Source organism: Anopheles ziemanni, chromosome X (genome assembly GCF_943734765.1).
Source record: "Anopheles ziemanni chromosome X, idAnoZiCoDA_A2_x.2, whole genome shotgun sequence".
In the NCBI taxonomy this organism is placed as follows: domain Eukaryota; kingdom Metazoa; phylum Arthropoda; class Insecta; order Diptera; family Culicidae; genus Anopheles; species Anopheles ziemanni.
This window is the reverse complement of record NC_080707.1, coordinates 15,520,955-15,537,896: the sequence shown is the minus strand read 5'-3', so window position 1 is coordinate 15,537,896 and position 16,942 is coordinate 15,520,955. Positions and strand designations below refer to the sequence as shown.

The 16,942-nt window shown below is 54.2% G+C and overlaps 1 protein-coding gene across 1 annotated transcript in view; it reads left to right on the top strand.

The window, feature by feature from the left end:
* LOC131291161 (mucin-19-like) overlaps positions 1-16,942 on the top strand; it is a 36,674-nt gene that overhangs the window by 11,068 nt on the left and 8,664 nt on the right. The window contains exons 2-4 of the mRNA XM_058320352.1: positions 4,799-5,049; positions 5,112-11,491; positions 12,126-12,289. Of these exons, the coding sequence (XP_058176335.1) occupies positions 4,799-5,049; positions 5,112-11,491; positions 12,126-12,289 (6,795 nt within the window). The remainder of the gene's footprint in view (positions 1-4,798; positions 5,050-5,111; positions 11,492-12,125; positions 12,290-16,942) is intronic.

Below are 16,942 nucleotides of genomic sequence, written 5' to 3'. Positions count from 1 at the left end.
AGTAGTAGACCTCTACTGGGTTTATCTACAGAGCCGCGATTTTATAGTATTTAGAACTTGTTTAGATCTCTTCCAACGGAGTCCAACTCCGGCTTGAGGATGTCGAATAGAAAGACAGTAAGAAATTAGAAACCAGACCGAAATAGGCACAGCAAAGTTCAAAACAAAACTTCATAAAAAAGGCACAGTGAACTTGAGAAGCTTCTCGTTATGCTTGTGACTGATTTAATGTGCTATGCTTGCGGGTCGGTTGCGGTTTTGTGGACGTTTCCAAACAAACAAGCGGCACAAGCGCGGCCCCGCCCGGAACTGGGTGGTTTGGGAATCACAGCTTCATACCGGCGCGGTTCGCTTTTTCTTACGATTTTCCCTTCCAGCCGAATGTCTTCCGGTGTGTGTGGAATGAAAACGAGTCAAAGTTCTTTGTCGCTTCTTACGTAGGTCTTCCCCAACGGAAACCGTTGGGAAAGCGTAGAGGCGTCGTTCTCTTCCATAAAAAAAAAACAACGTAGTGCGTCAGAATCATAATTGCAAATGGTGTGAAACAAAAACACACACAGGAGTAAAGCATAGTCGATGGAATGTTTTAAATACATTTCGGGAGGGTAAGAAATAAATATTGTTCTTCCCTGTGCATTGAAGAGGTAATAATATAATTGTGCCGGGTGTTCTCAGCTTCCCTCAGCGGCCATTCCTCCGAGGCAGTGCTATGTAGTCATTAGTTTGGCCAACGCCTTCACACTTGCCGAAGGCCTTGTTTCATTCATCCATTCAGGCCGGACGGCGGGGGTATCTCAGACGAACACGGGTTTTTCGTAACGGGCTACGGTGGTCCAAGTTTTCCCGCTAGCCCATTTCCTTTCCCTCCCACCTCTCGATGGGGGAATGGCTACTGCCGATCAGCTGACAATCATCAACACCGTTGGATGTCGGAAGCTCGGATGCTCGGTTAGCTCGCGGTATGGGATGTACCAACGCGCACCCGGTGTTGAGATGGGAGGAAGCGGTTGTGGCCGCGGCGGGCAATTACATTGAACGTGGGCGGATGGGACTTCCAGCCTACAGTGGGCAGGGCAAGGCAGGGTCGATACTGACCACCACGGGGGGATGAGAGCGCTGCCATGAGTGGGCATATAATATTCCATTTTATTGCGCCTTCAGTCGGACGGAACCTGTGCGCACTTCATGCCGTGCTGGACTTCCCGATACCGTAACAAAACGATCGACCGATTCGAACAACCGTGGGTTTTGCTTCGCCCCTTCCGCTTATCAGCACAGATACGTCCATCGTAACGCCAGAGTTCACACCATTGAATAGCTCCACACTATTTGGTTTGCTTCATGCATGGACCTCCAGAAATGGCGAGTAAAAAAGTCTACCAGATGAAGAAATAGAGCGCAAAGGCGAACGGGAAAGGGGAAGAAATGGTACGAGAAATACCGTACGGTACATGATCACATTTGTTGTTCTGATATCGAATGAAACAAACACGCTAGTTGTTAGATTCACTTCATAGGCTTCTGAAAAACTGGAAGATTTGCGTGTCTGAGCTTTTCTTAAATTAAAGAAACTACTTAGCATAAAAGTGGTGTCCCTACCTAACGCCACTTTCAAACCTGGCTATGATCAATTTCAATAGAGGTAATACATCAATGAGACAAACATTGTGTGCTCTTCTTTAACACCTAATACTACGATATTTGATATGTTTGCTTGAAACATGGCCTGATAGACTATAATGAATATACAAAATTAGACCGAAGTAGACGCTGCAAGGTTGGCAAACTGGTAGACAAACATCGTTTTTATGTTACGGGCTCTTCTTTACCACCTAATGTTACGATATTTGAAATGTTTGCCAGAAACATAGCGTGATAGACTACAAAGGCTCTGGAAAATTAGAAACCCAGCCCGAAGTAGACCCTGCAACATCACTCCAGGTATTTCAAATCTCGAACGTCATTTACACATACTATTGTCTGTATCATCCGGATATTGGGACGCTCCTGAAAACCGGAAAACTGGTAGATAAACATGTCAATTATTGATGTTTGAAAAAAAAACACTGGTTCTGATAGCCTGTCAAACTCTGCATGAGCAATAGATCTTTTATTTTGGAGAACCTGGATTGTTTCAGAATAACCGGAGATTCAGCTAAGCCTCGCATAGTTCGATAGAGAGACTACTCGTATAACGGAGGTGAGGCTTTAAGCAGAACAGCCTTTTATCTGTTGAATCTACTGGTTACCTTCGTTAGATTTTATTTCAGATCCTCTTCATACAATGTCCTGTGTCTTAATGCCTAGTTGTTGTTTTTTTCTAAATCGTACTCAGCCGTGAAATTAGAATATCGCCTTCCGGTCACGTTAGATCCACAATTGATGTGACATACGATTGAGGTGTGCTTAGAGCCCTCTTTGACCGTCGGTGTTTATGTCCACCCTCACACCTTCACTACCGTGTGGTGGATGCAGTTGGTCTTGGCCCCGCACGGTGCAACGGTTACGTGGGATCGTCTTGGCTAGGAAGGTGACGACGACCCGTTCGCTACCGGGATGTCTGGACGGTGGGAGCCGCGAGTGTGGGAGAACACTCGAAGCGCTCGTTGCGGAGTCACGCGGATATAAGTAGGCTGTTAGTCAGCCGTCAATGAGTCGCAGTGGCAATGGCGGGAGGCGGTGTGCGTGCAACCTATCCGCCTACACCTGCAGGCACGGCTAGCCGGGGCGTTGCTGTCGAGCTCTCGAAGAGACCGAACCGACATTAAGCTTAACGATAATTAACCCGTACGGCACCGTCGGAACCGAGTCGCATGCTCGATCGGTGCGAGGTCAGTCTGGCTGCTCCCTTGTCGCCAGCCACGTTTGTCACCGACGGCATGAAGTCATGCCCAGCCAATGGTTGCGGTTTCCCATTCACATCTCTTCCCCCAGCCAGCTTTACGCTGTTGCTGTTTAAGGACATGGCAACCGTCACCGCCTTTTTCGGGCTCCGGCTTGCGAGCCGCGAACCGAAGGCGAACAGCTACACATCCCCGTACCGCGCAATGGGTCAAATGATATCATCCATCCCTCCATCCGAACACCATCTGGGATTTGGCGTTTGGCGAGCTTTTCCCTCGAGAGTGGTGCTTTCGTTTTTCTTGATTTCTTGTTTGTCGAGATGCAGACCGACGGCAACACCGCATCCACACCATAACGCTATTCTAATCGGGGTCCGAACATGGGAACATTAACCGATCAATATGGCCAACGGAGACCAGGACCTGCAGACGGAAAAAAAAAGTCTGACCACTCGCAGGCGAATCTCTTTTTTCCTTTTTTGGACCTTGTAGCCGTTAAAAAGGGTTGTCGAATAAATGGCGGTGGCTATGCAATCGAAAGGGACTGTGGTTGAAGCGCCGCTTATGGCTTACTTTGGGGTTTTACCAAAAGGTTTAGGGCAGTAGCCTTCATTTTTCAATTTTAAATCCACGGCAATGGCTCTTTCATGGACTATTGCGTACAGTTTGCATATAAAATTGTCGTCAACGGCTAATGAGCTTTTAGAGCTTTCTGTGTTACTCTGCTATAATAATGCGTGTCTGAAAACATATGGAGATGTCGATAAAAATGTAACCTTTTGGAGGCCTTTATTGATACGTTTGTATGTGATTTGTTAAGATGTTTCGATAGAATCTTTTCTCGAGGAGATAAAATAGGCCTTCTCGAAGCTTTAGGATAAGATACAATAATAACAACAGATTATGTAGTAATGGCAGAGAAAAGCTCGAAAAACAAACCGTCGACACATCTCGATCACACCTGAGATCCATCAGACATGACCCATTGCATTTCAACCGGACACCATATGGCGATTGCAACCAATGATATATTTTTTGCAGATACTTGACGCGAACAGAAGGGGTCTCTCACCACTTTGCACGTTGACGGGTTGAGTCTGATCGCGCGGTATGGGCGTGGGATTGTGGACAGTGACATGTTTTCTCCCTCCTTCCTTGCACCATGCCTCTCGCAACCCGGTCTGATCGAGACCTGGACATACATGGGACAGGCACGTTCTTTTACGGTGCGTGTTTGCTTCCATTTCTAACTGCCCACCGCTTGGAAGGCGAAATCGAGAGACGGTTCGAGTTGTTCCAATCGTGTGGCCGTACGTTTCACTTATCCTAGGGTTCAAAGAAGCGACGCAACGAGTTTTGTTATAAACTTACACTAGTTTAGTGCTCTTGATAAAATATGCCAACGGCTTGTCAGGCCACCTTGTGTATTTATTTTGGCATGTTCGCCAGTTCTTTTGTGGCTTTCATGGCCGACTGGTGCTCTTTGTAGACTTCAAAGTTACTAAAACAGATCTAAAGTGTAAGGTATATCCAAAAATTTACACTTGATAGGTTAGTACTTGATCTTAAACCGGTCTATCTCCTCTACTGATCATTGGCCTATGCTGTACGGCTTTGACATTCCCTTGTTGATTGCCACAATATGGGCATATGTGGATTCTTGGTATAGGATACCGTCTGATATGTGTAGTATTAGCTTTAAAAGAGACCTCAAGTATTCTTTACCAATCTTTGCCATCTTGTTTCAAATTGCGTTAGAAACTCCACGATGGTGACGACGTCTTTTATGAGGAGGGGATGTGGGTGATGATCTAAACTGCAACTTCTCCCTCTGTTTTTTTAGGCAGAACTCACCTTACATAAGATGTGTAAGGTTTTGGTGAACTCTAAATACTGATTCGTTTGCAATGTGAACGAGTAACTGATGTCGCAAACTTTTCTCTTTCGTCCAACAGTGGCAGCTGGCGGAGGACTTTACGCGCAAAAAGGAAATCCGAGCGTATATGTACAAGCTGCGCGAGCAGCGGCTGAAGGATTTCTACGCCAGCAACGACAGCAGCCCCCCGTACTTCTTGATGGATAAGGCGAGCGCCACGTTCGGGCTGAAGAAGAGCACAGTGGCGGCGAGTCACGGCGATTCGCTCGTCGACCAGAGCTTCGAAAGCTTCAAGACGAAGGAGATCCGCGACTCGGAGAGTCCGACCAGGTAAGGGGCGGGCGCGCCGAACGAGCTCGAGCTCAGCTCTAACGCTGGTGGTTTGCTTGTAGGTTTGGAAATGCGGCCACCGTCCCGTCCGCCAACAGTGGCTGGCAGATAAAGACGTCGGAGGAGGTGAGCGACGATGGGAAGACGCACACGATGCACACCACCGCCACGACGCAGGGCACGAAGGAGCTGGACGGCGGGCGGATGACGTTCGCCGGCCACAACCTGGAGTCGCACAGCGAGCACTTTGACGGCGACGAGTCGAACTTCGTGCACAGCAAGGGCGACCAGTCGAGCACGGTGCTGGTGGAGGACAGCGTGATCGAGGATGCGGACAGGGGCCGCATGGTGGCGGGCACGACGCGCTCCACCACCACCTCGACGTCCAGCTCGACGTCGCGTGTCGTACGTCAGCAGCAGAATGGCAGCGACGGACGGCAGCAGCTGCTCGACGCGACCGACTATGCGCTGAACAGCGACGATGTGGCGGCGTCCAATATCAATACCACGAGCAGCACCACCACCACCACCAGTAGCAGCAGCAACACGATGAAGCGAAGTAGCACCAACACCAGCGACGAGCAGTGTGTGGCGGCGGCTCCGAAAGAGCTCTCCAAAGATCCGGAGCGCGTCCGGGAGGCCTTCCGGTTGGCGCAGGGCGCAGGCAAGGTGCTCGAGCGGGAGGAGACGATGGTGAACGCGACCACCAAGATGATCACCGAGACCAAGCGGCTCGACGATGGTACCACGGTCACGACGCGCACCTACGAGAAGCTGCCGGCGGCCGCCGACTCCGACCAGTACGAGCACCGCTCGCGAACGGTTCGTACTCAGCATGTTCAGGAGCAGCAGCAGAAGCCGGAAGCAAGCCCCACGCGCACCAGCGTCCTTTCGGAGGTCAGCGGCAGCGAAGATCAGCAGCGTTCGAGTCGCAGTCGCACCGCGACGACAACCAGCACCACTACGCAGCGCATCTCGGTCGAGGTGGATGCAGCTCACGATTCGTTCGCTCGCTCACTGCGCTCAATCTCGCCGACGGGAAGCGTACGGTCGGTGCGCTCGAACGCAACGCTCGTTGGATCCGGCCGAGCAAGCGTCAGCCCGGACAAGGGACGCACTGGACGTCGCAGCCCTTCGCGCGAGTCCGACTCCCGGCCGGACTATATGCGCTCGACGTTCACCTCGGAGCGCAAGGTGTCGGGTTTCCGTGAACCGGAGCAACCGGTGGGTGATGGGCGATCGCCCAGCCCACGCAAGGTACCGGCGAACACGCCCCAGGAGTCGCGTGGAGCTTCACCGGTCAAGCAGGATGTCCAAAGGGACAGCCACAGCGAGGTGTGCCAGAGCAGCGTCGTAGAAACGACGACCTTGCACGAGCAGGAGGTCGACGGTGGGCGTGTGCATGGAAGCACCAAGCCTCCGCTGGTGCGCAGCGAAACGTACGAGGAGCGATGCCGCAAGATCCTCGGTATGCCGCATCGGCCCTTGGGTGAGGAACCTAAGGTGGACGCAAAGTCCACCACCGGTAGCATCTTTAGCACGTACGACAACACTGTCACAACCGTTCAGCAGCAGCAGCAAAACACCGGCACACGCTCGGAGTTGCGCGAGCAGCGCAAAAAGATCGAGCAGGAGATCCGTTCGATCGAGCGTGAAACGCTGAAGACGAGTGCCACTCGGCGCACAAGCGACTTCCTAGCGGACGAACGGGACAGCGTGCTGGAGGAGCGCAAGGTGCAGAAGGAGTCGTCCCCGGGGCGTAAGAGTTCGGTCGGCACGTCCAAGGAGCCGTCACCGACACGCCAGGAGCGTGCGCCGGTACGTGCCGAAGCGAAGGAACCATCCCCGACCAGGAAGCCGACGGTGCAGGAGGTGTCTCCGGTTCGAAAACCGTCGGTGAAGGAACCCGCCGCGGCTAGAAAATCGCCCGAGAAGGAACCTTCCCCGGTGAGGAGGATGCCGGCGGAGAAGGAACCGTCCCCAACAAGGAAGCCTGCGGAGAAGGAACCGTCCCCAACTAGGAAGTCCCCAGAGAAGGAACCTTCCCCGAAGCGGATGTCGTCGACAAAGGAACCAGCTGTAACCAGGGCTTCTTACGAGAGGGAACCAACCCCGACGCGAAAGCCCTCGGTGAAGGAGGTGTCCCCGGTTAGGCAGTCACCGGTGAAGGAAGCTTCTCCGGTGAAGGACGTCTCACCATCACGCAAACCAGCAACGAAGGAAGTTTCGAAGGAGGAAACCGCTACCAAGACCAGCAAGGCGACGGTACTGGTGGAACAGCGTCGGGAGGGGCGTAATATCTCCGTTGCGGAGATCACCATCGTGCCGGTGATGGAGGTATCGGAGGTGCGCACCGCTCGCAGCGCATCGAAGGTCCTCACCAAGCAGTCGTCGGATACGAAGTTCGATCGTCGAACGGCGACAACATCGACGTCGGCCACGGCTAGCAATGTGAGCAACCGTGCGATCACCAACAAGAGCTCGTCGGACTTTGACGTTACGAAGCGGCGCGCGACGGAGGTGACAACGTCGGTTGGTGTCGGTGGTAAGCAGCGTACCCCAGCCACCAGTCCGGACAAACGACGTCCGGCGGCAGCGGCACCGGTGGCGACAACACCGACGACCCCGTCGGTCAAGCAGAACCACATCACGGTGGCGAAGATCAAGATTAACCCGCTGCGCAAGCCACAGGTGGTGACGACCCGCACGGAGGAGTGGAGCAGCACGCGGACGAGTCGCAGCCAGGCGGCTCGGAAGCTGCCCGAACCGGAGACGGATCCGGAGTCGAGCAAGGATACCGGTATCTCGGACAACAGCGAGGTCGAGGAAACGGTCGAGCGCGTCGAGGTGAGTGCCACCGGTACGGCCTGTTGCCGTCATGCGGGCGCGTACGCCGTCACCGACCGCAAAGACTCGGCCCCGGTGGTTCGTACGACGGGTGCGGCTCGGGCTAGCAAAAGCTACGCTCGCTCGTCGAGTGACAATCATCTGCGGGCGACGAACGTCGTCAACCGGCCTGCGGCTACTACGACTACGACCGCGCCCAGCAGCAACCGAACACCGGCCGCGGTCAATGGCCGCGGTAAGGTCGAGCGGCCTGTGAAGCACGTCGCTACCAAGACGATTAACCTGTCGAGCTCTTCGAAGCTGTCCTCAGCGGTGGCTGGCAACACGGCCACGAACACTACAACCACCACCACCACCACCACCACGACATTCGACTCCGATCACCTGGATAACGTGGTGATCGACATTCAGCAGGCAAAGTCGTCTCGCGAACCGACCCCGAACAAGCTGGTACCGATCCCGGTGTCGCCTGACACCGAGGATACCGGCAAGCCGCGCTACCCGGACGCGGTGCAGGAGCCGGACGACGAGCGGGCCCCGGGGTCGGCCCAGCCGCGTGTCAACAACATCCCGATCTTCGAGGAGGCGACCAACGAGTACGTCGGCTGCGAGATCACCGAGGTGGACGAGCAGCAGGAGTCGGTGTCGGCGCACGCCACCCGCATCACCAACCTCGACCGCGTCACCGAGGACGACGAGTCGCTGCTGAGCGTGACGGAGAAGGTGAGCAAGTTCGTGCACGAGGCGCGTCGTCTGCAGGAGACCGGGGAGTCGCAGCCACGGCCACCACAGCCGGTGCGCTTCGTGGTGCGCCACGAGTACGACGACATCGACGAGCACCTCAAGTCGGACGAGTGCCTGCTGAGCGTCTCGGACAAGGTGACCAAGTTCATCTCGACCGCCGAGGAGGTGAAGAAGATACGCACCTCCGGACCGTTCGTGCCGGACGGGGCGGGCAAGGCGGTCACCGAGGTGCCGGCAAGTGTCACCGAGGGTGACGAGTGTCTGCTGAGCGTGAACGAGAAGGTGAACCGCTTCGCTAGCCGTATTGGGGAGACGCGAGGTGAACCAGCACGCCACACACCGACTGCTGAGGATGGTGCACCGCAGCTAGGTGGAACCGAACCGAACGGCGAGCTGGTGGCCGACAAGGTGACGAGCAAGTTTGCTCCTCAGAAGTCACCGGAGCTGGTGAAGAACGCCATGCGTAGCACCGCACGCCATACGGTTGGTGAGGAGTCGGAAACGGAGCTGGCGGGACGATCTACCAACGCCACCAGCATCACCGAACGCTATCGCACGGCCACGGTGACGAAGCAAGCACCGGCGGCGGCGGCGGCCGGTCCCGCTCCGACCAGCCCGATCACGCTGCGCAGCACCGAAGCCGTGAAGAAGGCGAAGGAAATCTTCGAGAAGGGCCAAGCGGTGCAGGACGCTCGCCAGCGCGACATCCTTAGCCGGCCCTCGATCTGGGAGGAGCGGCGCGCTAAGAAGGAGGCGCTGGAGAAGGAGAAGGACCAGGGCAGGAAGGGCACGACCGACGTGAAGCTGACCGACATCGGGGTATTCCGCAAGCAGTCTGCTACATCGACGGATGTCGATGGTGGGCAGAAGAAACCGGAGGAACCCCGCGCCGTGGAGCCGGTGGAGCCGGAAGTCGGTGCTCCTAAGTCGGCGGGAGGTGCGGGTAGCCGCCGGGACAGTGGTGGAGCACCGCGCGCTCCGGCCTACATCCGCGACACGGTGTCCTCCAAGAAGGACCTGTTCGAGAAGCGCATCTCGTCGTCGCGCATGCAGGTCGAGTACACTACGCAAACGTCGCAGGAGGCCTCCGAGTCGTCGACGGCGGTGCGGCGCCAGTCTCTGAAGCAAACGGACCGCGAGCGCTCGACTGCACCCTCGGTCGGGGACGGATCGAAGCCGTCCTATATGAACCACACGGTGGCGTCGCTCGAACACATCAACGCGAACCAGCGTCGTGAATCGGTGGATTACGGTGGCTCGGGGGCAATCCACGAGCAGCCAGCGGTGGGTCGTAACGCGAGCACGGCGTCGACGACGACAACCACCGCTGCCACTAGCACCAGCTCCAGCAAGTTCGGTGTCGAGCTGAAGCGCCTCGATGCAGGCAATCGTACGAGCACGACGACGGTGACGACGACGCTGGCGGCGGTTGCGGCAAACCCGACGCCAGCGCAACCGAAGCGTAAGTCGAGCGGTGCCGGTGCGACCACCCTCACCGGTGACGTTGCGATCGAGGACATTTTCGAGCTGGAGGTGCTCGAACGGATGCTCGAAGCGGTCACGGGCTACGAGCAGCGGCGTCGCATACGCGCCCAGATTCGTCTGGTGAAAAAGCAGCGCGATGAGCAAGCGACGGGTCGGCAGAGTAGCACCACCGTAACGACCATGACGACGACGACGATGGCGGCGAAGAATGCCAACGGAGTCGCCACGAAGCGCAAGGACTCGAGCCCGACGCGTACTTCGGCGATGCGCAAGACGTCGTCAACGCTCGCCGATAGCACCGACAGTGCCGGCACTAACGCCCGCCACCAGATGGCTACGTCGACGACCACGACGGAGGTCACGGTGGAGAAGCAGCAGCAGGAGGTGGGAAAGCCGACCGCACCGGTGGAAACGAAACAGGTGACGACGGATCGGTTCGGGGCGAAGGCGAGCGCCAAGGACGAGCGTCCGATCTGGGCGACGAGCAACATCCTGAAGAAGGCGTCGGAGAACACGCGCACGTTCAAGGGAAGCGGCGTTTCGTCGCTGGGCGCTGGCAGCGGCACCGGTGGCTCCTCGATGACGGTAAAGAAGACGGTCACCTCGAGCAGCAGCAGCAGCAGCTACCACACGAAGGCGTCCGAGCCGAAGTCGACCACCGACTGCATCACCTCGAGCTACGGCGTGGGCCCTATGGACGAGAACGGGCTGCCGCTGTTCGGTATACGTGCGCTGAAGAAGAAGGCCACACCGGTGCCGCCGCTCGACGGGGAGGGTACAACCGTCACCGGCACGATCGTCACCGAGACGCTGTACGCGGAGAACGGTGGACCGGCCGTCGGTAAGCGCAGCACCACGCACTATGCAGGCGAGGAAGGTGGCTTGAAGGCGATCACCCGCACGGAGAAGTTCGACTCCACCGGCGCCCACTCCGTCGAGGAGGTGGAGACGATCGATGGGAGCGGACGGACCGCCAAGGTGGTGCGCAAGGGTTCGGTCAAGGAGCTGACGGAGCGATTCGTGCACCGTGAATCATCCGGATCGCTGCATCAACAGCAACAGCACCAGCAGCTGCAGCAGGACTCCCGCAGCTACCCTAAGGCCGGTCTGATCCTGCGTTCCAGCGCGCACAGCCACTCCAGCCGTGCCTCAACGCCGGCGACCGATGGCTGCTCGCTCGGTGACGAGCACGAACAGGAGGAGGAGGAGGACGAGGAGCAGCAGGTGGAGTTCCGCCGGGGCGCCGACGCCCACACGATGACTTCCTCGACGAGCAGCACGCGCCAAGTGCGCTCCTTCCTCAACGACACTACCAAGGTCACCGACGTGCAGGACGTCCTGCAGCGCATGAGCAACGCCGACCATGGTGAGTTAAACTTCTTCCAAGTAGTGTTGTACTCCTTTCAATGAGTCACTAGACAAAGTGAGATTTTTTGGTGACCAAGAGGGTTTAAAGAGCCACCAGTAGTGTTGTATCAAGAAGCTTATTAGGTGAGCAGAGCTGAGCTACTTCGCTCAATTTGGTGAGCAGAGTAGTGTTGTATCAAGTAACTTATTAGGTGAGCAGAGCTGAGCTACTTCGCTCAATTTGGTGAGCAGAGTGAGCCATCTAGCTCAGTTAAGTGTTGCATCGATGTAGCTCTGTAACATACTGATGTGGCTTACTGACTCAGTTGGCTCACCTACTTCTCAAGTAGCTCATCTACTCAGGTGGCTTAGTAAACTCAGTTGCGCTGGGTTTGTTAATTCTCCTCTAAAACCTACAGAGTTTGCTGAGTCGCCAGTAAACCTGAGTTTACTGATCTACTATCAGAACTGAATTAAATTAGCCACCAGTACAACTGAGTTTGTTGAGTCACCGGAATAGCTACCAGAACTGTATATGAGCTACCAAAGTTTTTTTTTTCAAGTTGGTGGCTCACAGCTCAATCACTACTCCTAAAGATTGCTGAAGTCAGTAAGCCCCTGGTCTAAACCGTTTTCTGCTTCCTTTCTTGCAGTCGAAGAGTCGGGCGACACGGCGGAGGACCGGGAGGCACGCGCCCTGCTGAACAAGTTCCTCGGTGCGTCCGTGCTGATGAGCGGCGTCGAGTCGCTGATGGCCAAGCCGGCGGGCACCAGCATCACCACCACCACCACCACCGGACCGGCCGCGAAGAAAAAGGTAAGTGCGCTCATGTGCGTCAGCAAACACCAGCGGCACGTGCGTGGCCGTCTAAAATAACATCCACAGACCACCGGTGACTTCCCGCCTGCCTAAACAATTGTACACACGCCCGCGCGTGCGCGTGTGTGTGTGCGTGTTCTTGGTGTCGACGTGTTGATGCGATACGGTGTACATTTGCCAGGCCCTGTTTACGCGATCTGCCGGAGTTTTCCCAACCGGAGTTCGAGCGCCGAAAACTAAAGCCGTCCGAGTTGCGACACGGCAAGCTTAGATCGTAAAATTTCCATCACCCTCGCGCCAGATCTGTGCTATGATTTGACGTGGCAGGGCATCGGTGCTGATTCCTGTCTTGCCAACCATTGACGCAAGCAATACCTATCGAACTGCGGTTTGCTCAACAAGGAATAACAGTTTAGAAGGGCTCCATGACTTCCTGAACTCCCGTTTTCTTACAATATAACATAACATCAATGGCTAAGGTGAGGCTATCTGCAACAGCTTTGCATAGCTAAAATGTTCGCAGATCGATTCTCCAACGTCTCTTCACCTAAACGCCACTGAACTTCTGAATTGTTGCTAAAACCAATAGTTTGAGGAGCATTTTCAATTGTTGGGCAGGACATTTTACCACACTTTCGCCAACTTAGGTGGACTGACAGTGTTAAGTTGTGGCAGTTGTAGTTTTTACGGTGACTCTTTTAGTAAACCTTAGTTCGCTATCACGGCCCGCTTATGTATGATTGAGTCTCTGAGCCGTACAGCTGTCAACCATCGATCAACGACCGTGCGACAAAGGGTTAAATAAATGTCTACCAAAAACGAAAAAGAATCCGTCGAGAGTCGGCTCATCTCTCGCTTTTTATTTTAAAACACACGGTTGCGGAAATGAAGAGAAATGGCAATATCCTTGTTTTGGCCAACCGGTCAGAGGGTCAGGACGACAGCGCGCATATGATACCATTTCATTGTTCGGTCGGTTATAACCTCAACGATGGTGACGTTTCCTTTATTATCACCACTGAAGACAGAGACTACAAAGAACGCTTGCAATCTGGGTGCAGAGATGAGGAATGGTCAAGTCCAGATTGAGAGGTCGGTCTGCGTTCGCGTATAGTCAATAATGTTTCCCACGCTCGGGACAAATTGGTAGGTGGTCTGGTGTTGGACATGTTTCATGTGTTTTCCCTGTTATTGTAGAAGGGGGGGTTGTATGGATAAAAGATTGAAGCTTCCTCATCGTCTAACTGCGCCATCAGAGGATATGGCGAGATATTTACGGTCTAGAACGGACACATGGCAGTCTGACCTAAAACCTGCACTTGCCAAATTGTTTATGAAACGGCCCTGATGAGGTTTATATCTTAGCTCGTACCGAATTATTTCTACTTGGTGCTGATGAACCGTCAGTGCAGACACTACACGGCGATATTAATCAAAATTGCCTACGTTTTGCATCAGTTCAGCAGATTTATGGAGTCCAAATAAATGAACAGCACCTGTTCCGGTACCATAACAACGAAATCATTCCTCGAAAAAGTAAAACGTCCGGTAGAATACGGCGTCGGCTGGTGGTAGTCGTAGGTGGGACCGCACTCTGTTCCCGAGTAGCCGCATCTCCCGGCGGTGCGGCAGTATCATCACCATATTTGGCCATGACGAGTTCGCGAATGGCGTGAGCGTTGGTGTACTTCTCACCGTCCGCACCAGAGCACCAGAGAAACAGAGACGCTGGCAATTGGGTCCAGCGTAATGGCGTTGCAAATAGTGACTGACAAAGTAAACAGAGAAACGGAAGTGACCGAGGGGGAAGGTTTTAAAGAAAAATCTGCGTATCTGGCGTCGTGACCTCTTCGGCCATAGCCTACCATGGGCCATGAAGTCTTTCTAGACTTTTGCGGATGTTTGTGGGACTACTCTTTACTACGAAGAGTCCTGTTTTGTTTGGGAAACGAGTCTAGGCTCTTCGTCTTTTAAGTCTTTTACGGATCTCTCACGTTGGTTTGAGATAGTTAAAACTAAATACTTGGCAGACATATTGTGCGACTTAAACCAAAAGGATCTAGAATCATTTTACAATAAGGCAAATCCTCTCAGAAGGACATCCAGAAACTGGGTGATTACCCTTCAAAACTTTGGTCCTTGTCTTGATGTTTTTACGAGGAAATTTTTGTTTTTGCAGATTTTCCGCCACAGCGTGTGGCACATGCGCACGCCCCTCCGGTCTTCTGGCACATTTTCTCAAGGTAGTATCTCGCGCTCCTACTCCGCTCGTCGTTTTGGCCCTTTTTATTTTTACCAACTTGTGTGTCCATCGGATGGCGACCGTGGCGTTTTGGGATTCCCCCTTCGGGGTGTGCGGAGCGAAACTCCTAGTATACACGGCGCACCTTCAGCTCTCAGCGTTCAGCTTGGGCGCATGCGTCCGTGCTCGAGTGGACGCTCTCGAGCGCGGTGGAATTAAATTAATTGCACCGGCAGGCGCATTGTAGACATGAGTTGCGGGATTGTTTTTGGTTCCCTCTATTTCGCCAGTCGGTAGAAAGTGGTGCTGATAGCTGCAGTATCACATTGTAACCATTGCAGGCACAATACTCCGTCTACGTACCGCGTGTACTAACCACAGAGTGGGATTAAACCGGAAGGCTTGCTATCGATACAAATGCACTCCAACCGTCCACTAAGCCGCATTGATGGGAGAGGATGGCAAGGAACTAGGAGATGAACTGTTCGCACTAGGGAAAGAGAGACTAACAGGGAGAGGGAGAGAGAGAGAGAGAGTGAAGCAATAAGAGAATTCGAAACGTTGTTTCCTAGAACACACTGTATTGAACCGGGTGTTCGATCTCTTGGGCCGCCAATCGCGCCAGAGCCGCCCTCCGAGTGACAAGTGCGTGTACTGTTACGCGGATCCCTTCGCGTGCGCCTATTCTAACCATTCTGACTTTCCGGCCGACGACGGTGCGTAACGGTTTGCCGTACCGGGGCCATCTCCATTCCCCGCCCCAACGCTACTCAGCAATCAACGCCTGAGCTCGACGCATTTCCGCACCACGGGACGCCATGGGCTGCGAATCGGGCCGGTAAACACTGGACGGATCACCTACCTATCTTCTATCAGCCCGCCGGAAGTAACGCAAGTTGAAGGTGTGGAATACCATCGTGGAAGCAGTTTCGTGTCCTGCCTTCTTGGTATATCAGCGTCGCGGAGTCTGTTCGGTGTTGTGTTCTCCGAAAGCATCCAATCCTGCAGCAAAGGGTTACAGCTAACAGATAGTCTCCAGTCCCGCAGGTCAGTCACGTGGAGTGTTGTGAAGATCAGCAGGGTAAGGGACACGGTTCTCAACGAAGTCCACCTTACTCGAGAAGGTGCGAGCAATCAGCAAAACGCGTCAGTTGGTGCGACAAATGACATATCGAATGACCCTAAAAGGCGTCCCAAGAAGTACAACAGCTCGCTTGACTGTTTTGGCGGTGTGTGCCAGTGCGGATAAGGGGCGCGCGCACGAGCGACGTTACCGGCAGGCTACTCCCGGATTCCTCTGCTGCCAACCGGCGACGGCGGCCGGGAACAAAGCCAAAGCCGAGTGGACCGAACACGCGGTGACACAACGCGGATAGGTTTATTTTTGTGCCGCCAGCACGGGCAGCGGTGTGGGACCCGTGTCCGCTCGCCGGTGGACGAAAATGTCGAATCAGATACTGTTGCGTCCTCTGTGCGAAGTTGTGTATTTTTGTTTGGTTGGTCCACCCCGTCGAGAAAGTGGTGGAAAAGTGTGGGGGAGTTTATGGACCTGTTTTGGTGCAGCACGTAAGAGGCGCCGGCTGTTGCCACAGAGCTACTTGTATGATAGTAGCACGAATCTTTCGTAACAGCGACGATCGCGAGGGTTTCTTGTAGTGATTCTGTCATAAGCTGCACCATGATCAGCGTAGCTTCATTAGAATATAGCCTGCTGTACAGAAAGCTCGCGATATATAAAATCCTTTCTTACAGTGAGTTGGTTGGATATGCGTGCATAACTAAATTGCATAACCAAAATATCCATCTTTCCTGTGCTGTTTCGTTGCCCCTCGTTTGGCAACCTCGTTCCCATTTTCTGTACGAGCATCTGCAAATTTAGTTTTCCTTAGAAATCTTACCCTATTTCTCTCTCACACACTCTCTTTCACGTACCTGCTCTCTCTCTTTCTCTTGCGGTGTACAACTTTGGATTTTCCTTGATCGGAAGATCGGTCCTGTGCGAGCCGTGTGCACCGAACAACAAAGCACACGTCTATCAACTACTCATAAATACACGATTCGAACCGTTTGCGTTCGAACCTATTTTGGCCCGAACCCGATCGGACTCCACGAGGGGAAGAGTGCCGACATGGTGGGACATGGAACGGTTGAGCGCCGGGCCGATTTCAAACCCATTTCAAGTACGTGCAGTACACCAAACGGAGGCAAGTTGTTGGCAGATGGCTGTTCCAAAACCCCCTCCTGCCTCTTCCGTACGATAATTCTCTAAGCTCTGAGGCGTTCTGATGGACAACGTTTACGTTGTACTCTTTCCCACCAGGGTGGACCTCGGGTTTTCCCCTCCCTAGACGCTGGAAGTCACTGGAGCGTGCGGGTCGGCACCTCCGGGAGACGCGTTGGTTGCGGTG